The sequence below is a fragment of the Seriola aureovittata genome, chromosome 11, assembly GCF_021018895.1.
Source record: "Seriola aureovittata isolate HTS-2021-v1 ecotype China chromosome 11, ASM2101889v1, whole genome shotgun sequence".
NCBI classification, from domain to species: Eukaryota; Metazoa; Chordata; class Actinopteri; order Carangiformes; family Carangidae; genus Seriola; species Seriola aureovittata.
The window spans coordinates 17,264,443-17,289,134 of NC_079374.1; the positions used below are offsets into that span (position 1 = coordinate 17,264,443).

Here is a 24,692-nt window from a genome sequence, read left to right on the forward strand (position 1 = left end):
AGTGTATCTGCAGTGCTGTCACCGTGTTACTTCAACACTCTCATTTTGTCGCTGTAATGCTCTCAGATGTACTAGCCTTTGTAGAACAGTGCGCTGAAGGGGGACAAAAGAGCGAGAGAGAGATAAGAGATACAGACACAAGGAGAGAATAGTACAGAGTAGATGTAATGGCCTGAGTCTGTTGGTACTACAGAAGAAACAGATTCGGAAACAGAGAGAACAACATACAGATTGTTCACTATTAGAGATCGACCGATATGGTTTTTTCAGGGCCGATACCGATACCGATTATTAGTAGTCAAGGAGGCCGATAACCGATATTTGGAGCCGATATTTATTTGCAATAAAAGGGAAAATATTGGCGTGAAAATTTTGAATAATGGAAAAATTCCACTTAACTTTGTTCAAATGCCTTTAATCATATGTTTATTTAACAGCTTTTCAGATTTGCAACATGTTAAAGTTTTTTTTTTCTTAGACAATAGATATCTTTGTTTTAAAATTCTAACAAAAAATGCAGGGAGCTCCCAGGCTCAGCAGCATGTCTTATAAAGTTAAATGAAAACTTAAACAAATAAATAGCTCCCTAAAGTTTTCTACAGTAAATAAAGTTTTCCAAAATTTCAATATAACTGAAATGTTAATCTTTCACTTATCTTTGTTTTAAGTTCAAACAAAAACAAAAAGTGCAAGGAGTTCCCAGGGTCAGCAGCATCTCTTATAAAGTTAACTGAAAATTTAAATAAATAAATAAATAGTTCCCTGAAGTTTGCAGTTTGAAGAATGCAGTTCATGTAGGCTTTATGATGCAGTTACATTATGTCTTAAGTCTTGAACAGCAATATCCTGCTCCTCTCTAAAAGAAACAAGACAGCTTCAGGACACACTTCATCTAACAATATGTCATTTTCTGCTGCTTGGGATCTCTCAATCAACACAGAAAAAAGTAAAGTACTTGGTAGTTAAACAGCCATTATTACCCTACAGTTTTCTCTCAGACAGACGGTACTTGCTGTCAGTTTCTGCAGCTTCTCATGTGGCTTACACAAACACACACACACTATTCACTAGCCATCCCCTCAACGTGCTTCCCTGCAATAAAACAGATTTTTTTTTCTCTCTCTCTCTCTCTCTCTCTGTGTCTCTCTTTCTCACACACACTTCTTACTTTTATAACTATTTCAGTATCAATATTATCAGTAACCTTGTTTCAAGTGATTAAACCGTTAAAAACACTAAATAGCCTAAAGCATCTTCACTTTGATAATCAGTGTTTATCGTAGGAACAGACAGCTGCCGCCAACGTATTGGGCCTCACAGTAACGTTAGTAGTCGTGAGTTGTAGAGTTTCTCATGTGACTTCCACACAAACACACACTATTCTCTACCATAACAGACATTCTCCCCATTGCTACAGTCTGCTGAGCATCTAGAGCAGGGGTCCCCAAACTTTTTCCTGTGAGGGCCACATAACTTTTCCCTTCTCTGATGGGGGGCCGGGTTCAGTTTGTAACAGAAAAAGTGTGACGATCGCAGGGGTGCCTAAACGTAAAAATTTATTGTTTTCTAGAAAGCCACACATAACCAAATAACCTTTTCCGGGTTCTTCACAGAAAAAAAAGTCAGGAAATAAATAATAACACTATTAATGAAATAAATAATAATAGTTCAGGGGGCCGGGCCAAATGTGGGGGCGGGCCGTATCCGGCCCGCGGGCCTTAGTTTGGGGCTCTAGATTCTAGAGCCAGAGAAGGAGAAAGGAGAAAGCGGACCGATAGGTTAACGTTACGCTAAAAGCTAACCAGCCTTCACCTCGACGGGCTTCCCTGCAATAAAACCGGACTGAATTGAGATCTTTAGGTTTTTACTCTCTCACTCACACACACACAGAGACTTCTACTATCACTGACTATTTCCATATCGATATTATCAGCAACCTTGTTTCAAGTGATTAACAGGCACGTCTGGAGGGACTGCGAGCGAGCAGAGCTGCCGCTTATGTTTATATAACGTTAATGGGCTCACAGTAATGTTACTAGTAGTTGTGAGTTGTAGAGGACTGGGATTTTTATTACAATTTCGGGAAACTCTGCTGCCTTAACTTACCTTCAAAACAAGTATTTGCTCTCCGGACCTTCTCCACCGTGTGTGTAAGGACTGTTCATGCACAGCTTACACTGCTGATTGGGTGTTACCGTGGCTCTGCTTGTAACCAATCAGATGGTGCTGTGGGTGGGACAATGCTGGCGACAGAGTAGTGACAGCAGACAGAGAGGCGCGGCTGCATCAGAGCCAAAATAACCCAGTTTTAAATTGATCTCTTATCGGCTGTCGAATTTAAAAAAAGGCTGATGCCGATATGCGTCAAAATGCTGAATATCGGCGCCGATAATCGGCCCGGCCAATAATCGGTCGATCCCTATTCACTATGAATGGGGTAGGAGAAAGAGGCATTTTCTTTCACTGACTGAATGAAATCCAAAGTAAATGAAACCTACAATTTTTACACTTGTATCTTTGTAAATCGAAAATGGCTTTTAGTGTGGTTTTACATGGCTATCCAAACAGCCAAATATATTTAAAGTACTGTGCATGTGTTTGGATATTTGTGTTGAAAGCAGGTGACTGATATTTTTGGATTAAAGCCGCTAGAAAATTGTTATTGATAATCAGTGTCTGTTAATTATATATTTGAATTTTAACAACAAGAAATAGGCATAAAGCTGAAAGTTGATGTTTTAGATGAGACCCTTCAAATAAATAGAGGGATGTTTTGTTTGCCCTCTCCTCTGTAAGTCTAAGTTAGATAAACAAGTCTGCTTGGCATCTGCAGGTGCTTTCAGTGTCCCACCAGTGCTTTGTCACCATTTGCTCAGCATTCTTATAATGAAGCAGCTCAGCCCATTTCCCCCCTTTGCTCGGCCCACAGAGAACCATATCACACAGTACCGTACACACACCACACACTATTTATACAAACAGAACATACAGTACGAGGCGACCTTTCCTTTCATCCAGGAGGGTAATTATTCTGTGATTGCTCAGTGCATATTGTTTGACAATTTCTTGTTCGGTGAATAGGAATATCACAGTCCCTCAGCATCAGCTCTACACCTATTCCTCTGTCTTGCTGCAATTACTCCTGCCATTGTTTGGGAAACGTCATCTTACAAAAACATACCTTTTGCAGGCCAGGGAAACCGGGCCGATATAGGGTTTATTCTCTGTACAAACATGAAGCCATCAAATCATAACTGCATTCAACATGAATGTAATATTTTGCTGTATGTGATACTCTCTGTTTTTGTGTACGTTTGTGTTGAGCAGCCAGGGAGCACATGGTGTGTGACCCGCTGTGTTCAGACGCAGGATGTTGGGGTCCTGGCCCAGACCAGTGCCTCTCCTGCAGATACTTCAGCCGTGGACGAACCTGCGTGGATACCTGCAACCTTTATGAAGGGTGAGTTATGCACGTGCATCGTACACCTGCACTCAGATACATCAAAACAGCATTTTTGCTACCCAAGGGAATAAGGGAATGATTGAAAAAAACACGGGGACATGGGAAATTGATTGATAAATCTGTTGTACACAGGTATCCCCTCTTCAATGCACATTAGAATTATAAATGAAAATAGTAAAGAGATTAGATTTTGTTCATGTTAACAAAGCCCCATTTCATGCATGTAAACCAGTGCCTTGAGAAGGATTCAAGGTTGCATTCAAATGTTTATTAGTGAAGTTGAGCCACCTTACGTGAAACAAAGAAGACCTCCACTAAGGATATATATAAAAAAAAAAAAACATTTCATTGGATAAAACATGAACCTTCATAGAGGAAGAGTGTTATTGTGTGGTGCAGGGTACATGCAGGAGACAAAAACAAGCCAATTTCATCCATGTTCTTTTTCTGCCAGTTAGGCAGCATTAGTCGGTTATAGTGTCTACATGGCCCCAGCAATAAATGCTTTATATTTAGATGGGTTCTTGGAGCTGTTATCAATCATCCACCTACACTACAGCAAGATTAATCTTACACTTCAACCTCTACATTTAATGTTGAAACTCAAGAGGACGCTCAAGTAGACGCTCAAGCAATGCATGTGTCACTACTTTGTGTTCACTACATTTTACACAGCATGTTAGTAGAGCCGCACACAAACAGTCATAGTCATAGATCTATACACAGACCTTGGAGATATATACGATAACGAAAGTTTCTCTCAAGTCTCTATGGTAACCAACGAGTGCCTTTTTAAGTGACGGATGTGGTTAGAGAAAACAGCATACCTCATTTCACCCAGCAACCACTACAGTAAAAATAAAAACAGCACAGTGCCAGCGCCAAGAAGTACTCTGAATTGTCTAGAAACACACATTAAAACAGGATGTGATTCAAAAAATAGTGCTCTTAGCTCTTGAGTATTTACGGCAATTAGCATGTGTGTGTGTGTGTGTGTGTGATTGTTCTGTGACATTTTGTTTCACTTCACTGAACTCTTAGAAGCTTGGACTAGTACAGAGACTCACCCTGAGGTCAGTTTCAGGTTCAGCTTTGCAGACTTACCTTTACTGTGGTGGATCGTCCTTTTTGATCTCTGTGTTTGATTTAGTGCTGAGTATGAGGATAAAGAGGAAATGTAATATTCAGGCAGGAGAATGTAGCACAGCAAGCACTATCATAGAACATTACAGTGCCAACCAACTTTACACATCCTTCATTTTCCTTTTTATTTATGTTATTAACAAATCATATGTGTTCAATGCTGGCCGCTTCATTATGAAATTAAATATTTCTGTCCTCAATATTGTGGCTTTTTATTTAGTTCAGAATGTTTTCACAGACAGAACACGTTCATGTTTTCCCAGGTAAGTTAGTTTTCACCCAGATTCTCATATACTTTTTCAATGTAAAAAATCAATGCTGATAAATTACTTTTTTAAATAATATTTTAGTTTAAAGTATATATTAAAAATATGAAAACATATGAACTAAATGGAACATATACAAAATAATGAACACTACATGTTGTGCCAGTGGCACCCCAGGGTTCTGATGGAGAAGGCTTGGTCATCATTTTTTCATACTAAAACGTGCAGGTTAGCGGTGTGGAAAAGATCAAACTGATTTCTATATTAAGTATTTGACAGATACGTTGACGTCGCAGTAAAATGTCTTTCACTGATTAAATCAAGGAAAAAAAAACAAAACAAAAAAACAAAACAAATCAGCTGATTTCAGTTGAAAAGATTTGCAGTGGGCTGGTTGTTGGGTCGCAAGACCAAGAGAGGGAGCAAAAGAAAGATCAGTAGTGTCGTGTGTGGTGATTGGCCCAGTGGAGTGGACAGCGTGGCCACAGTGGTTCCGTGAGGCCGTTATCTCCCTCATGTCTGCACCACAGCAAACTACACTCAGTTCAGTGTCACACCTCCGTTCACTCGCTTACCATTTATGTGTTTGTATCTTTATCGTTGTTTAAACTCTGAGGCAGCTGTTCCCGACTCGTTTTAAATGAATAAGAAAGTTAAATTAAAAAGAAAACTGTAGTCGAAAACACTCAGAGAAAAGATCTTAAACTGAAATAGTTATTCGTCTAGCAGCAGTAACTCTGCAGAGAGGATAAAGTTTTCCTCTCTTGTTTCATCAGAAATTCTAATGCACTAATTTTAATCCTCAAAATCTCTGTTCAGATGTACAGAATTTTATTACAGAAAAATAAAATGAAGGAGAAAAATTACTCTAATTCAAATATGTCTGGTGTTGTATTTACTGGTTCACTGTTCACTCCCAGTTCTAATGTCACAATCACTAACTTATACAGAGGATTGTGAAAAAAACTACAGTTTAATCATCATAATTTATTTACTACATGATTCTAAGTGTGACGTGTGATGGTGTGTCTAGATGGGTTTTGGTGGGTCAGTCCAAGTCAAAAGTCCCAGGCCGATTTTTATTCCCACTCCGTCCCTGGGAAGACCTTCTGCACAACCTGCTCATCAAAAGTTAAATTTCAGTTCAAGAACAGCCCAAGGCTCTTTGTTGCAGCTTTCAAATTCAGCAGTATTTTTTCTGTTTACTATGAATGATATTAAGAGCCAGAGGGCAAAAAGAACAATTTAAGATGTGGTGGTAACTTGCGGTTTAAAAGGCACTCCTGCAGAGTGTCAAAATGATAGGGGTCCCTAGACTTTAAAGGAAGTATAGCTTGATGCTCTGCACCTGATGAGACCAGCTCCCCTGGTGTGTTTTATTAATAACATTTTAGATATTTTGCCTTGCAGAACTGCTGGAAAGATTCTTTTAAGTTCAGAGTCCCAACTTGATCAAAAAAGGTTTGGTGGCCGCATTGGAGAGGAATGTGGAAGACCGGAAGGTGCTGTTAGGGCAGGGGGGCTAGGCGTGTCACTGCGTGTCACAGTCACTGCTTGCGCACGGGGCCACGCCCTGCCTACCTGTCTACCTGCACGTCGGCACCACCCACACCATCAGTGTCACCACCACAGTCAAACAGGGTTTCACTGAATGCAATTCGAACCCTTCACCCTCGTAGCACAGTCACATTATGTGTTACATGAGTCACATTTATATTTAACTTTTATATGAAATATTTATTTTTGTCTGTGGTTATTTGGTTTCTGTATTTATCAGTACAATCAGTTGGGATGTAGTTGAGATTTTGTTACAGCACCTTTATTCCAGTGTGGATTGGTTAAGGAGTAGAAGTACAGAAAATCTACCCTGGCATGTATTGCATGAAAGTGTGCAAGAACTTGCTTCATATGAGGTGAGCTTGAGGACAGGGGTAGTGCTGAGCAAACCACAAGGATGCTGCCCCTTTTTTCAATATCTTGGTGTGTTTAAAATGTAACTAAAAGATCAAATTTTGACTCTAGAAAAACTCTTTTTTACGTAAAAAATGCAGAGATTCTGTTTGTGTGGAATTAGCATCAGCAGCATACGGGCAAAAAAAAAATTCTACACGACATGCAGTATTTATTTTGTGGTTTATTTACTTTTCTTTCATTTCAGACATGTTAGTATATTGACAACTCAGCGTGGGTCAGACAGCAGCAAAATGGCGAGGAGCTTGAATTGCGTTATATCTCAAATGATTTTTGAATGGCTGTTGAAAATGTTTACAAAGTCAAAACAATTTGAATGTTATCGTTCACAATAACAAAAAGGTATTTTTATTTGTTCTTGTCAACATACACGTTTGGCAGTGTAGATTATGTGGAAAAGCCTTTTGAAATGAAAGTTATTTTGCATCATATCCATATACTGAAGATGTATTACTCCCTGCAAATGTGTTGCTGAATCTTTGTCCCACAACAGAGAGAAAATAGAGGAAAACAGAACAGAGCAGAACATCATGCAATAGTCTATAAGTCTTAAACGTCAATGATATCTTCCAGTGACATTGCAGCCTTTATTATCTCAACCAGCACACACCCAGACAAAAGCATACCTCCCTTGCCTCCTGGAAGGTTTTCTGAAGGCCAGATGAAGCATAATTAATACTAATTTGATTTAGATCCCACTGGGCCGACGACAATTTTTTTTTCCACTGCTGAGACGGAACATTCTGTTTTTTTTCACTGATCAAAAGAGAAGGACCCAAAAGTCTTTCTCCTTGTCCTATAGTGACAAAGGCAAAGTACCAACACCAACTCAGTCGCACTGTGGTCAAATCTAATGACTTTTGGAGGCCACTCTGGTGTTCTACTACAATAAGGGGATTGTAGAAATTGAATAACAAGGCACTTAATTTAATTGATTTTTGAAAACGTTACACCCCTAGCAGGTATTCCACCTTTCAACTGTGTTGACCCCCTGAGTGATACTATCAGTATTACAGTTAGCTAATTAGCTACAATGCTTGTGGGTGTAAAAGCCGTGTGTGTGTGTGTGTGTGTGTGTGTGTGTGTGTGTGTGTCTGTGTGTGTGTGCGCCTAATGCTATGGCTACATATTGACTTCTGTTTCCAAAGTAAACATTGAAAGAAACAAAGCTCATACTAGCAGACTGATACAGACAAATCTATCCACTATTAACACTTCTTCTATGTTAGTCCCTCCATCAGTCTTCTTTGCTGTGGAAGTGGCACCATGAACTCTGATCTTATTCAGACATTATTGATTGAAAAGGATTATTCGTAAACTTGTGCTGAGCATTATAGGAAAGCTTTTTTTTATGTTTCCATTGTTAGAAGGGAGAGTAGCTGATAACAAGAAGTGTCTGACATTTGAAATTTTGCTTTGGTGAAACAATGAAAACAATGGAAACTTATCTAAAAAATATGATATAATAATTATATTATTAAAAAATTAACTTAACTAATAATTAGTAAAGTGTAATCACAGACATCATTGAACCCTACAGACATGTATTGTGTATGTTGTTTCTTTTTGTATTTGGCAAGGGTTGATGTGGTAATGAGTTGTTATTCATCGTTTGTAGGTCCTCACAACAACTGGTTTTAAACTGCTCTTAGATTTCTAGCCACTTACTAAACATGACACCAGAATAATGGAAAAAGTCTTTGTTTTTACAAGCCACATTATTGTCTTGCTTAGTGAAGCTTTGTTTAAGATAAATTTGTTGAATGATTTTATCACATGAAATAGAGGTGATTGAAGTCTTATTTCTCAGTGTTTTAGCTCCTTTCAACTCGAGCAAAAAAGCACATCCTTCAAGATTTAACATCCGTACTGGCTGAAGACACAAATAATGTTTTTATCCTCTTGTCTCTCACCCCTGTTTCGCTCTCTGCTCCCCACCCATCTTGACCCCTCCCTCCCTCCCTCCCTCCCTCTCCTCCACCTCTCTCAGGGATATTCGAGAGTATGCCAACGGGTCAGTGTGCGTGGAGTGTGATGCCCAGTGTGAGCGAGCTGACGATGACTCTTTGACCTGCCACGGTCCGGTAAGCTTCCTCCTGTAGACAGCAATAGTGAGGCAGACTGACTCGCTCACTGTCTTCTTAATATAGACAGCAAAGAGGGCTGTTTTTTGAGCAGCTTGCTTACATTTCGTTTTATCTAGTCTTTAAAGAGGAATATCACTCAACATAAAAAGCAATACACATGGTGTCGTAATGCCATCATTGAAAGATGAACTGCAGAAGCCACAGAGCCAAGACTAATCTGAGTTATAATGTGACGGTGAACAGCAAGCCGACTTAAAAAGACTGCCTTTGTAAATCAAGATTTATGTTTTTTTAAAAGGATAGGTTCACATTTTTTTCAAGTTTGTCTTACAACAATAATCAACAAATCCTATGAAAATCCCCCCGGAAAGAGCACTGCTTCACTCTCCACAAACCAAAAAATGACATGGAGCTGCAGATGTTCCCTGTGGTCATCTTCAACTATGATTAATTAGTGTATTTGCAGTCAAAGTGTGCCTTTCAGCTTTGCTATTGATTATGTCTCATATTCTGACTCAAAGGCAAAACTGATTGTTTAGCTAATCCGCAAAGTGTGTGTATTCAGTTCATGTGTGCTTGTGTGTATATAATTCTGGTTTTATATTATGTGAACATTCAACCACTCATTCAAGGACAGCATTATATTTTCTTTTGTCCATCCATTAGCCATACCGCTTATCCTTTTGAAGGTCCTCAAAAGGCATTTGTGCACCCAACAAACTTTTGCATTTCACAAGCTCTTAGAGAAGCACAGCAGCTTGCCGACAGATTGTTTGGTAGCAGCTGTACATTAGAAAAATGCCACAGTGACCTTCATTTCTGTTTGCCTCTTGTGAACACTACACCCACAGGCATATGAGGCCCCTGATCCTGCGCTTTCTCTTAAAATCTTATCTTGCTGTTTGATAGAGAGCGATGGTTTGCGACACATGGAAGCCAGAGGGGCCATGTGCTGTCTTTTGCTGTCTTTTGTGTCCCATCACACCCTGTCAGATAATTTGCCCAATATAGTTTAGAAATGTGGAACTTTTATTTATTTTTTTCCTCCCAAAACTACTGTGATGTTTGTGTGTGAGTGCACAAGCTCAGGAGAAAGTTAGCACATCTGTGGTTGTTAGCTTGATTAAAGTGTGTTTGTTGTTGTTAGAGGAGATTTGTTGGTTTGATTAACTTTGCTCTTCACTTGATACATCACAACCCTGCGCTTGCCTTTCTTAGACAAGTGATGGTAAGGTGGGTGCCCATAAAATAATAAAACACAGACAGAGACCTGTAGCTTACTGCAGCAGTTGGAAGACAAAGTGATTAAAAACTTTGAGCAAGCACTTCACAAGTACTTCGTAATAATTTTTATAAGCTGTGTAAATATTTTCAACTAAGGACCAGTGTGTAGGATTTAGGGGGACCTATTGGCAGAAATTGAATATAATATGCATAATAATGTTTTCATCAGTGTATAATCACTTGAGGCAGAGAGTCGTCGTGTTTATATTAGCTTAGAATGAGCCTTTCATATATATATATATATATATATATAGGGAACCCCTCCTCTACCATGAACCCTGCCATGTTGCGCCACCATGTTTCTATAGTAACCCAGAGCGGAGAAATCAAACTGTGGCTCTAGAGAGGGTCTGTCATGATTTTATGTTATCTGAAGTCCACGTTAGGTTCTCTGCCACAGTTGGAAAGGGAGAGGTAAGAGTTGGAGTATTGAGGTGGCCATAACCTCACCACTGGAAATCCTAAATCCTACACAGTGGTCTTTTAATTAGAACATATGCAAAACGTTTGAGGCTATATTCAGTCTCTATTTGTTTATTTATTTACTCATTTAATTATTTATGCATTTATACATGACTTTTCAGCCATTGCTTAAATATATCTTTATTTGCAACCCTGTCTCACATAAATGATCTTGATATACAACAGAACTGAAACAGAAAATATCTTTAGGACGAACTGTAATTGCGACCACATTATGTTTTCTGTCAATGTAATGAGGATTTGTTGTTAATTTAAATATTTTCCAAGTCGCAAATACATTGACACTGAACGCATCAGTGAAATGTTCACAGACAACATATTTGTTTTCTCCCAAAATATCCAGTCTTGCAGTATAATATCCACTTGTATTGACTTCAGCATTATTACACTTTTTAATGGTTATGTTTCACCACTCACGGCACTTTGGTTAACATTAGGGAAGGAATGTAGTCTGTTTTAATACAGAAAAAAAGTTCATAGTGGCTTCAGACACAAGATGTTTAATTACATTTAATCAAAACCACAGTCTTTCCCAAACCTTAACCAAAGTGCTTGTGTTGCCTAAACCTAACTGCAGACTGGACTCTGTATGTAAACCCTGGTCTCTGGTGTGACAGTTGTACACCTGCCATCCATCCCAACCACCTCCTGGTGACTCCCCTGCCTGCAACAAATCATCACCGCTTATTAGTTCAAAACAAACATCGCCTCTGAACATAATCTAGCCAGTGATTACATGTCCTTCAAAACGTATTTGCTATTGCAGTTTAGTGGTACAGAAACAGAATCTCTCAGAAACAGGGTTGTTATTTTTGGCATCGTGTAATTCTGTGACTGTGTGTGTGTGTGTGTGCGTGTGTGTGTGTGTGTGTGTGTGCTGTGTGTGTGTGTGTGTGTGTGTGTGTGTGTGTGTGTGTGTGTGTATGTGTGTGTTTGTTTGTGTGTGTGTGTGTGTGTGTGTGTGTGTGTGTGTGTGAGACTCATAAACTGTGTAAAATGAAAATCTACCAGGGTAACCTGTTGGACCTCCTATGAACGTCACATGTGCAGCACAGACCCACAAATGCATTACAGTAATTATGTTATGGCCACAGTGGCCATAGAAATTACACTACAGCTTACACACAGTGATTTGATAGGCATATAGGCCTAATGCCTTCTGTGGAGAGAGATCAGAGATAATACAGGCTATGTTATGGACAGAATACAGTAGGTGATGATGGTAGATCTAGAGTAATTTATGTTGCTGATCAGTGACACAAACTCACTTGAGCTCCTGTGCCTTTCATCTTCTTCGTGTCTTTACTGATACACTGGAGTATGTTTACATCTCACAACACTTAAGACTTTGTTCAGTTCAGCTCAACTCAGATATTCTACTGAATACAGTATGTTGCTATAATTTTCTACAAAGACAAGATTTGTTTAATGCTGATCACTAGAAAATGTGAAGTAAAGTTAAGAAATACAAAAGATTGTGACATCAGCCACATACAACATGTGTGACATTATTGTGATGAAAAACTTCCTTGGGTTAGGAAAGACTTCTAACCTGTTCTAATTCCTCCTCTTCTGTGCTATAGTTTCCCTCTCTTCTTCGTCCTGATGAGTCTGAAGGAAAATTACAAAGCTTTGTAATGTTTATTTCTACAGTGTCCTCATGAACAGTATAACTGTATATCTAAGGTTATACCCTGTTTTCTCTGTACTCTTTTCATCACTCCACCTCATCAGTAATGCTTAAACTTACTTTGTGGTGTGATGATTTAAGACTTCACTATATTGGTATGAAGTGTTGGACTGTGCATTATAGTAAAATATCCTGTAAATCCTTCCTGATGTACCTGACCATGCTCCGAAAACTCTTTTATGTGGCTGCCTGTTAAAAGTCTTTGCTCTAAGCTCTGACACCATAAAGAGTAATGGCCAGGCCCCCTGCAATACTTGTGTGGTCTGTGCATGGAAGGGAAGAAAAAGACAGAAGTTATACCTACACACACAGACACGCATATCCAACAGCATCACACACAAACATCAGCGTTAAACGAGCAGACCAATTTAAATTTACAGCAGGGTACTTTGGTCGCGACACGGTGCATCCCTGTCATTTTTTGGATGCCCCAGTCGCCTGCTGGTCCAAACACTGTTTGTTTGCTCTGTCACATAATTTAGCTTGCTGGTGTGAAGGGATTATTGGATGCACACACACATATGCACACACACACACACACACACACACACACACACACACAGACACAGACACACAGCAATAGCTATGGGTGGGAAGACACTCATAAAAGTGCCTGGCTCAATGCTAAAGCCAGTGAGAGCATTGAGACTTTCAATTTGCATAATTATACCGGAGTGAATGCATGTTCACGCACACACACACACACACAGAAGTTAAAAGAACACACGCAGAGACATTAGTATATATACACACACACGCACACAGACAGCACTTATACACACTCCTCCACTCAAAGCATAGTTATCTGCCTTCAGTATCATCCTTTACCATATCCCCTCTCTTAGTGAAATCTGTGTGGGTGGGTGGGGGGGGGGGGGGGGGGGGGGCTCTGTGCTTTCGTCATGTATACAGTATGTGTTAATGTACAGTATGTACTGTATATCTGTTTATGTTTGCATTTGTGCACAATCTAGACATCCATGTAAGTGAATATGTGAGTGAAATACATGGTTGTTGATGTGAATTCCATTCACTGTATTTACATACAGTTTGTGTATGTATGTGTTGTTTGTCAATGAGATGTTCTTTAGGCCTGTAGATGATACGAGGCCTGTCTGGGAGAGTTCTTTGCCTCTCTTCTTCTCCTCCCCTACCTCCTCCCTCGCCTATATTAGCTCCATAAATCCTGTTCTAGGCGGATTGTTATGGTCATTGTGTGTGCTGTGAGCGATGGTTATTATCTGCCTGCTCCGCTCACACTGCTTTATGTGTCTCGTCTGCTCTCTCTCTCTCCCGTCCCTCGTTCTCTCTCTCTTTCTCTCTCCTATTCACACCATATCTTGTTCGCTCTTACAGACTCTCTCCTCTTCTCTGTTATGCTGCATCCACGTCCACTCTCTCTCCTTCACTTCCCCTTATTACTCGACAGTACTTATTTTTTCACTTTTCTTCTCTCTCCTCTCACCGCTCTTACATTCTGTCTTTTGCTTCATGCTATCTCTCTTTTTTGCTTTCACTGCTGCACAGATGCAAGTACAACAATTTAATCTATAAAGCTGCGCTAGGCGAGTCGATCATGTAGAAATATACCCATCAATCAGTCTATTTTACAAACTGAGGCTACAGCAGATATCTCATCCTCTAAATTTGCAACACTGCTGATTTGTCCTTTATGCCTGACTTCATGATGTCTGGTTATAGTTACGGTATATTCTCTCTACACACAGGAAGTGTGGAGTCAAAACTTGAGAACAAACCTATACATCTCTGAGTGAGAGTTGCTCAGAAAAAGCCAGCCTCACCAGTGATGACTGAACCAAAAGACATGTTTCTCTCTCCACACCCACCAGCCAGAGTCACAGTTTTCAGAAAAGTCTATGAGTTGTCTTGAATGACACTTGCCACTAACTGCAAGACTACCTAGTGAAACTTTAGTTTTATCATTAGTGCTGGACTTGTGCTGTGATGTAGTTTTCAAACTTACATATCATGCTTCGATAATAAAAGTTGTTAGTGAAGTGCCTTATCAAATTGCAACTGGACACCTTGCTGATGTTTATACATAAGACTCGTATATGCATTTTATTCAGAATCACTGTTTTCTCACTTCCCAAAGGGCCCAGAACATTGTATGAAATGCGTTCATTTCAAGGACGGTCCAAACTGTGTGGAAAAGTGTCCCGATGGCCTTCAAGGTGCCAACAGCTTCATCTTCAAGTATGCCGAAGCCAACAATGAATGCCATCCCTGCCATATCAACTGCACCCAGGGGTAAGTGTAGTCAGGACAAAGACTGGTCAGGGGTCAGGGATTCAATGCTCATTACCCCAAGACTTTTTTGTCATTCTTCAAAAATCAAAAGTCACTTCCTTCAGTCTGTAAAGGATAAATGAAACCAAACCACTGGTATGTCCACTGTTGTTATCGTCATTTAACAAAATAAAACTTGTGTGAGATGATGATGGCTAATTATGAGGAAAATCAATTAGAAGATTAGCTGTTTCACAGAACTGATGATTAGGGAGTTGTACTGTGTCTGCGAGTGTGCGAGTGTGTGAGCGTGCGTGCGTGCGTGCTGCTCAACAGTAACTTAAACTACTACTACAACTAAAATTCTTGACCCAAACCTTAAGAGTCTGGTCACACCAGCTATATCAGCCAGAAACCAGAATACATTTTTTGTACTGTTGCGGCTGCAGTGTGCACTGATCATTTACAAACCGTAGTCTTGACAATGATAACTAGTAGAACCCAGAGCCAAATGTATTTGCTTTGTTGCACCATCCAATGTAATAAAACTGCTGGAATCCAAGCTGCTCCTAAAAGAGGCATGGTTTATGCTCAATCTTTTGACAGAGTAGTGAATACGTTTATTGTATGAACTGTGCTAACTTATTTTTAATCTTATAATGAAGTGCAGCTAGTGCTACTATGTTACTGGTGAGCTCACCAGCCACAGTAGGTAACCAACTGGCCCTGCAAGTAGTCACCACATCACCAAGTACTGCCTGTTTCACAAGGATGCTGGAGTGAATTTCCCTGTGGCATTTTCTGGAGTGACTGAGCACCAACAGAATGTTCTCATTCTCTCGGTGTAAGTGCATTTGGCTTTTATATACGTAAATAGCACACACTCACAGAAAGTCCCTTTCACTATCCGTACCCTGCAGACATGAAATGATGATCCAACATCTTGCAGGATAAAAGATATAAAGAAAGAGGTGAAGCAGAAAATGAGAGAGAAGAGACAAAGACTGAAAGTGAGAGGAGTAAGTGAAATACCTTGCCACTCTCCATTGCTCACTAGCCACTGATCGCTCAATGCAATATTACACAAGGGTAAGATATCATTTTGTATTTAACTCCACAGGGAGTATATGTCACTTCCTTGTATGTTATTTCTCCTCTTCTGAGTGACAAGCTCCAGCTCGCTTGAGCATAACAATGCAGTTGTAAATGGAAAACACCAGGCTGACAGCTTTATAATCAGGTCCAACTCTCAAAAACACAAGCTGAGGGAGATAGAGGGAAATGGTAGAGACATAGAGAGACAGGGAAACAGACAGCGCTCGGAGGCAACCAATATTCTTTACTTCTACACATTCAAAAGACCCACCAAATTTTGGAGCAAGTATTAAGTCTGTCAGTCGTGGTATATGATGCAACTAGTGCGCACTGCGCATGGAAGATTTGAAACAGGACAGGTGACACTTTCAGCCGACATCTTTGCTTTTCATTAGAAAAACAATGTAACTTTGTAATCTGTCACTGTGAAACTGAACACAGTCTTAGAATGAAGTTGAAGCTGAAAAAGAGCAATCCAGACTTCAGAACTCACCTCATATATGAAGTTTACCCACAGACATCAGGAAAGCACATGGGTTTGCTGATGCTATCTTCTGGTGCACATGCCTTGTGCTTTTAAAGCTTAAAACCAGAGTTCAACACAAAAGCCATCTTGGCCTCTTCATGCTGCCTTTCAGTGTGTTTGACACTCAGCAAGCAGCAGAAGTCTGAAAAATATACAATTTAAAGTTGAATTGAATCGTGTTTCATTGTATTTATTTGAAGTGAACTGCAAAGCAAGAGACAGAAAGAGATAGAGGAAGTGAGACTGAAAGAAAGAAAATCACAGTTCTTTGCACTTTTTCAACATTTAAGAGTTATGAAAAAGATGAGTAGATTCTGTGATACAGCACAGACAGCAATAAAAGGTGTAGTGGACAGATAAGAGACATCAATAGATTGTGGCTGATGTTAGCTTGTAGAATAAGGAATGTGACCAGCATGCCAAAGTCTATACTTGAATCAAATAAGTTACTTTGAAAATTAGTAAATTGACAGCTACAACATACTGTAGTTTGAATGTACTCAGATTCATTGTCAAGCAAACTCCTTTATTCAAAGTTCGATCGTCAGGTGTTACTGTGCGTTAAAGTCCCTGAAATAGAAAAAGCAAAAAATTGAATAATCTGTTGTTTAAAACCACATCTTTATAAAAGGTAACTTCAAAAAGGCTAATTTATCATATGTTTCTTTGTGCATAATAAATTAAAACTGAATGTGACTGTTACTGATGTGTGAAGGCTGCCAACGATGTGTGCTATAACACAGAAGGGCTACGTGAAAAGTGTAATTTTAGTCAGCATTTGTGACCTGTCAGTCTGTATTCCACTATCATTATTGTTATTATTAATTTATTAGATTGTTTGATTATATGACACTACCAGGGTTGCACCATTGAACCAGCAAAGTAGCAGAAGGCACTGTAGAAACAATATATAGCAAAAAATGCAATACACTTGTTATGGGTTCAGTTTTTGTTTGACTAATGTAGACTACTGTCCCAGTCTTTAATTTGAAGTTTACAGAAAATAAAACTGAAACTCAAAATATAACTATATATATATATATATATATATATATATATATATATATATATATATATATATATGAAAGTGCAAATATAACCTATAGCATATGTGTAGGTGTCGATGGAGAACAACCACCCATTTATTAATGGGCTACTGCACACTCATTCCATACTTGTATGTTGTGTATCTTTTATAATTGGGGTGACAAGAGGATACAGTAGTCATTAGGTTTAAATAAAGGTCTAAACAAGTCCAGCACAGGTTGTCCCAGTGATAGGACTACAGGATGAACACAGGTCCTTGGTGTAAAAGGGTTTCGACTGTACCTATTAGTTATTGCTTTGGTCAGCTCACTTCTCATAATTTTCAGATATGTATCAAACCAAAAAATGTTTGATTGTTTGTTGTTCAACTTTCCGCTGGTCCTATTTTGTTTCCCTAGGTGCATTGGACCAAGACTGCAAGACTGTATCGGCTGGATGGACAGGTATTAAATTCTTCATTCAACTCCCATACACACACACACACACACACACACACACACACACACACACACTCACAGACCCAAGAATCACAGTAAGCAAAGTCGCTAGCCATTAAGTGATTAATGGCTAGCTCTAAGGCCCAAAAGTGTCTTTAAAGCCACTGTGTGATATGCATGTTTGAGTGTGTGTTGGTGTGTGTATGGGTGTGTGTGAGCACAAGCAATTTGCCTGGTTCTTGATAAATTGATAGCACTTTAGCTTTTGTTCTGAAGCTGTGGGGGAGAAAAGGGAACAAATTGCTGCTAACAGTTTACAGCAAATGGATTCAAGGTTTCATAAGAGAAACGGTTTGGCATCAGGTGGTGCTGAGAATTGTTGGTTTGGGTGTTTGGAGGATGATTAAAAAAAGGGGGGGGGGGGCTGATAAGCAGAGTAAGCAGTCAACAGTATCGGGCTTACTGGTGGGTCTGGAGATGTGCAGCACAACAGTGAACCCAAAAAAGAACAGAGCTATGCAGAAAAGAACAGGAAGGTAAAAGTGTAACAATGTGTGACTTTGAATAAGATCATCAAACTGGAAAAATGGAAACACATTTAGACTATCTTGCAACATAGCAGGAGGCCATGGTGGCTGCTTAGGAAAAAGAAGTCATACAGTTATATATGTAGACAAACTGATAAACATTTACCAAGTACTTACTGGTCAATATTCAGTGTCCTGAATCTTTGACTGAGAGCAATAAATGCTAAAGGAGACACCCACAATTTGGAGAAAAACATTCCTGCCTTCTGGAGGAGTGCTTAAAATCTACACTTTTCCTCCTGAAACGGTCTTTGGGACACTGCCAACAGACTGAAGGAGAACTGCAGCAGGTGGGGAAATGTAGTTATCAGCTGACCTGGTCAACAGAGTAGGCCTTATCAGATCTCTGATAGCTGAGGCTAGGATACAGCAGCAGATTGCCAGCTAACCCCAGAGATGTCACACATCTTGTAAATCTGTTACCTGTTGGATGTATTGACTGCTAAGCACAAATGAAAGTGACTTATCAGAAACAGATGATTACACTAAGCCTTGAAAGGCCGGTGTTCCACCTGGCATTAACATGCGTCTTGTGAAGGGATTGTGTGCATATCTGATAAAGCTGGATTAATCACTTTCTGTCACTAACTCGTTTAATATTTAGTCTGATAAAACTGACAAGTAATACCTCATCTAGCATGTTTCCATTCAGCACCGTCTTTTCATTTAGTTCAGCGGTATATGAGCTGCCTCTGGTCTGATATCTCTGTGTTCCTTGATTGGCTCCATATGTGTGAGTAATTGATTCTTTTTTAATTTCGGATGTTGTTGCAATGGTGGAGAAACATTGCAGTTAACATGATCTACATGATCGCTCAACATGTGGCTTGCGGGTGATCTTTAGAGCTCTATGTTTTGAATACATTTATAGTACAGTCAGGTTTCATGTGATCACTCAGGGGACCTGTCAATGTCAGTTGGAGAAACCATGTAAGTGAAGCGTGCAGATTAAATTAGATAATCTACAGTGGATCTTGATGCTTAAATTGCATTTTGTCATGTGTCAAATCCTCTGTGGCCTTTCTTGCTCAGTTACTGTATATGTGGCTATTCGTAGCTACAGTAGCTATGTTTGTAGTTACTTTGAACAGTGGCCTTCAGTAGTCTTTTTCTCAAGTTATTATTGAAAAGTATGAGATATGAACATACTCACCTATAAAAACTAACATCATAGTATTGGTTTCAGACAACTAAGATTAAAGAATGTGCTCTGAAATGTAATGCTTCTTGAGTCACTGATTTGATGTACTGTCGCAGTAAAACTGCAAGAGCCATTTTGACCCTGTGAATCTGTATTTTGGTGAGGTTACTAACTAAGTGTTGTGTGATTTGTTATAACTTCTGTCACTGTATTTATGCAGGAGAGACATTATAATATTGAAATATAGTCTCAACAACCATGCATACACATATTTTTACCTACCTCCAATGAAGCAAAAGACTTTCATACACTGCATAAGCTCTCATTAAATTCCAGCCAATGCTGGAGCCCAGTATCAAAAGTTTTAATTTGTTTTGTTTAAGAAAATAACATGAACAATTATTGTTGTTAAGGATTCCTTGAATTTGTTTGTTAAATGAATATTTCCACACTTTGTGAAATACATTCAGTCACTATCTTGCTAAGAGTGAAATGGGAAGATTGATGTCATTCTTTTATCTGTTGGTTAAATATGAAGCTACAATAGAAAACAGTTAGCTTAGCATAAAAAACATCCTACCACCACCTCTGCAGCTCATTAATGATCACATTATATCTTGTTTGTTTAATCTATACAAAAACCAAAGTGTAAAAATCAACCATCTGTGGTTTTACTGGGGTTGTGTGCCGGACTATTTTTTGAGGTGCTGTTACTTCCTGGAGTCATCACCATGAACTGGTTGTTTCTACATTTCTGTGTGTATACAGATTTAACAATGAGATATTGGTTGTATTTGTACAGTAAGCTTTAGAGGCACTATTAGGCTAGCAAACTAAGCTAACACTCTCCTGGTTCTAGCTTCACATTTAATGGGCAGTAGTATTGACCTTCTCATCTAACTCTCCATAAGAAAGAAAAGCAGCGTATTTCAAGATATTTCTTCAAAGAACTGTCACCTTGACATTTATTCAGCAGAACATTTTACACTAAGAAATAAAGTTGTAAATTTTCCATGGTGGACAGTTTATGTATCTAAATTACCTCAGACAAATCTATAGATCCCTCTAATTAATTATCACTACCAGCATATCTGCAACGAGCTAATATTGGCCAACATGTCCACCTGGCTGATTCATTCATCAGGCTGTAGTTCTTACCAGCTTTTTACCAGTGCATGTTATAAGTCCAAAACTCCCCGTGCAGCCAAAGAGAGAGATGCGGGGGAGACACAGAGTTCTTCACTTTCCATGAAGCCAGCTGACTGCGATAACGTTTTATGGGGTGCATCCTTGCAGTCTGTGATATACAGTCCTGGCTAACAGCCTTTTCCCACTGATTTAGGGCAGAGCAGAGTAGAGTGTGCACTGACCAAATTAGGTTCTTTCATTACAGGGAAAAAAGGTGGGCGGCAACTCTTCCTGCCCACTTCTGCAGCAGCTCTGTAGAATGTTAGGGGAGCATATCAGGAAAATTACTGAGAGTCTTGGTTTCAAATGACAGCGTTGGTGTGATGCTGAGAATTCACTTTGATGGTTATTTCCATGTTTTTGATCTCAGCCTTGGTTTTAATGAGAGGGCATGGAGGGATATTGGTTACCAGATAAAACTCAGAGCAAAAACTGAAGGTGAAGAGATTTTTTAAGGATTACCCACATAGGCTGTATAAATATACTATAGAGAAAGGTTTTTGTTTGTTTATCTGACTACTTGTTTTTGGGGTTTTTTTGCACACGGTAGTGTAAGGATGATGCCAACTTCTGTTTTTTTGTTCTCATCCTCTCTACTCCTCTCAACCTGTTCAACCTGTCCGCCCCACCCTGCCTTCTGTCACCATCTCTGTCCTCCTGGTGACAATGTGTCATGCTTATTCATTGCCTGCATCCTCTTCTGTCTCCATCATTTACTCATTTTCCACCTTCTTCTCCCCCTCCTCTCTCTTGTCTTCAGAACCCCTCTGATCGCAGCGGGGGTGATCGGCGGACTCTTCATGGTGGTGATCATAGTGCTGAGTGTAGCAGTGTCTGTGCGCCGGAAGAACATAAAGAAGAAGAGAGCCCTTCGTCGCTTCCTGGAGACGGAGGTGAGCAGGACAGTAGATGAAAAACACATCAAAAAAAAAAAGGAGAAATAACTGCCTATAACAGGAGACTGAGCATGACTGAGAAACCGAGAACATAGGTGACTTTACTTTAGTCTAAGTTAGTCCACATTTACAATGTTAAGAAATCTAACTGCAATCCATACATATAGACCTTTGATCTTTTATAGTATTGAAAATAAATAAATAATATTGTCAGAGCTTAGGGTTTTGAAAGCATTGAAAACATAGTGGAAAAACAGGAGCTGAAAGAATGAAAGGAGAATTAGTAAAAAGGTCCTCTACTGGAAAAAAAAACAACTTCTTTTGTGATCTCATAAAGTAGCATAATTATCTTTGACAGATTATGTACGTAACTGACATCCTGGCTCCAGGATGAACATTCCATTCATTTTAGAAGAAAACCAGATTAAAACATAAGAAATGCCTGAGGACATTATCTGAATTTGTACGATTACATTGTTATGTGCATGTGTGTGTGTGTGCTCACAAGTCTCTATGTGTTTGTAGTGTGTGTGTGTGTGTGTGTGTGTGTGTGTGTGTGTGTGTGTGTGTGTGTGTGTGTGTGTGTGTGTGTGTGCGTGCGTGTGTGTGTGCGTGCGTGCGTGCGTGCGCGCGCGCGCGCCCATGCATGGGACACATACTGTACAAAACAAGAGAGTCAGGCTGAACAAGAGAGAAAAGAGGATGAGCCTTGGTTTTTCAAGATGGTGACTGCGGAGGTGGAGAAAGTGTCAGAAACTGAGGCTCAGGTGGGGACTTTGCCATTGTATGCTGGAGAGGACACTTCTGTTAGGAAGAGGTAAGGGACCATACCATTAGAAGAGAAGAAAGCACTCTTCCTTTGTGTTAAAACGAGAAGAGTACATCATCTAATGCACTTGTGTGCCATAGTGCAAATACTTGTTTCACTGCTTTCTCTCTCTTCAGAGCACACAAGTATGAGAGAAGTGTCTGTGCTGATAACTTCTATAATGAAAAAATAGCACAGATAAGGCTCATTATTCTATTTACATTTGCCTCATATATGCTGCCGCTCAGTGTCAGACACAATGCTGGCTACAAAAATGTTTTAATATATTACCAACTGTACAGTGTCTGAAAATGTGTAAACTTATGTATAAGCAAACATCTAAACCATTTTAACTTTTCACAACACATTATGATTAATTAATTAATGCGTAGACATATTCCCACATGTAAATCACCATAACTACGCCTACAGGGCAGTGCTGTTACCAGTTGCTCCAAAAGCAGTGGTGAATGTTTGAAAAAAAAAAAAATACTCTGACTAAAACCTAGTTTTCTGCTCACAAAGTAGAGATCTCTGCATACCCCTACAGGAGTCATGTGGTAAGGTTAATAAACCATGTCTGTTGATCGGCAAACCATGAATTTCATACATGTTAACACATGGTCTGGGAAAGTAGGGGAGACAATTTTCACCAGGTAATGAAAACATATCTGCCAAATAATGCATCCACAATGTAACTTTATTTCTGGAGGTCTATGAACCAAACGGTTTAATCAGCACATATTTTGGGCCATTTTGGATCGACTGTGAGAATTTCTTATATTTAATAATGACCTAAGCTAATATAGAAGGTATGTTCTGCTGAATAATGTACCAATCCCTTAACAGCAAAGTAAGGAAGCAAAGCATTTTTTTCCCTAAAAATCTAATTTTACAAAGCACTTTAGTACAACTGTCTGAAATATGCCATTCATAAAACACACCAATCAACAACATCAAAGATACTGAGAGATTAATTAAGGAAACCTTGCAAAATTCAGACTAATGTAGTGCTGGGACGATTATCCGACGTAATCGACGTTGTCGATTATAAAAATTATTCGACATGGAATTTTAGTGTTGACGCGCCGTGTAAAACCACACAGGGTAAATGTTCATAGAACAAAACCGGAACTTTCTAATGGGACCGTTTATATCCATCGTCTTTGGTTTACCCGGATACAAGCGCAGCGCACGGACTGGGACAACGCGGTGACGTAATTGAAGTCATTGACTACGTGAATGATTTGCGTCTGTGTAATCTATTTGAACAACATGGCGGCGTCTACCAGCAGTACGACGGAGCGTGTGGAGCAACACGTGGCAAAAAAGGCTCGCACACGGTCCTCCAAAGTTTGGGAATACTTAAATCTTGACACCAACGGTGCGGTAGTCTGCAGACTCTGCAAAGTGCATCTGGCATATCACTCTAGCACGACAGTCATGCACGAGCACATAAAGAGGAAACACCCTGGTGCAGTGTGTGTGTGTTGGACGGGGCAAATTGTTATATTAAATGACTAACTGGAAAATAATTGCAATAAAATTACTGTTAGGTTAATAAAAAAAAATCGTTAGATTAGTCGAATAATCGAAAAAGTAATCGCTAGATTAATCGTTTAAAGAATAATCGTTTGGGACAGCCCTAGACTAATGGTATGAATGAAATGCTACTTCTAAAGCATTGATGACTCAAAATGTTCATATACTATAGCCAGATCATTTATCATTATTGATGATCAGTACAAAAGTACGTCATATGAATCATTACAGTGTCTGTGAGATGCATGTAGTTCTGGGCATGCAGGCAGAACTCATAACACTCTTGCAGTTTCTGTGCATACAGTTTATTAAAACCACAGATTCTCACTTAAATATTTTTTTCTACCACATGACCCAGGTCTCCATAGAATTCCACTTTTACAATTTTAAATATTTCATGTATTTCATCCCATTTCAGCAAATAATGCATTACAGGTTTGTTGGTTGGAAAAAATAAAGTCTGAAAACATATGTTATGTTTAAGATACTGAAACACACTTTTATGCCCCGACATTATTTTCCTGCTGTCTCTAGATATTTTAAATGTACCTTGTGTGAGTTTTTATGCAAACAAGCAAAAGTTATATTTACATTCAGTGTTACTCCCCAAAATGCAATGTGTGTATCCATCAGCTCTTATAAGTGTGATGAATGTATTTTCTTCCTCATAAAACATTTGGAGAGCCAGTATTTTAAATCTAGCAGTGTTTACATCCATGTTTGCTAGCAGTCACATTCTCCCCTGCCTTTGTTAGCACAGTGCAACATATCTTCTTGTCTTGTGTTAC

General features: G+C 39.3%; 1 protein-coding gene across 2 annotated transcripts in view; it reads left to right on the plus strand.

The window, feature by feature from the left end:
* Nucleotides 1-24,692, plus strand: part of LOC130177451 (receptor tyrosine-protein kinase erbB-4-like) — a 316,805-nt gene that overhangs the window by 229,124 nt on the left and 62,989 nt on the right. For both annotated transcript variants that reach the window (XM_056389216.1, XM_056389217.1), the window contains exons 13-17: nt 3,328-3,460; nt 8,834-8,927; nt 14,504-14,658; nt 17,704-17,748; nt 21,419-21,551. In XM_056389216.1, coding sequence (XP_056245191.1) covers nt 3,328-3,460; nt 8,834-8,927; nt 14,504-14,658; nt 17,704-17,748; nt 21,419-21,551 — 560 coding nt within the window. The remainder of the gene's footprint in view (nt 1-3,327; nt 3,461-8,833; nt 8,928-14,503; nt 14,659-17,703; nt 17,749-21,418; nt 21,552-24,692) is intronic.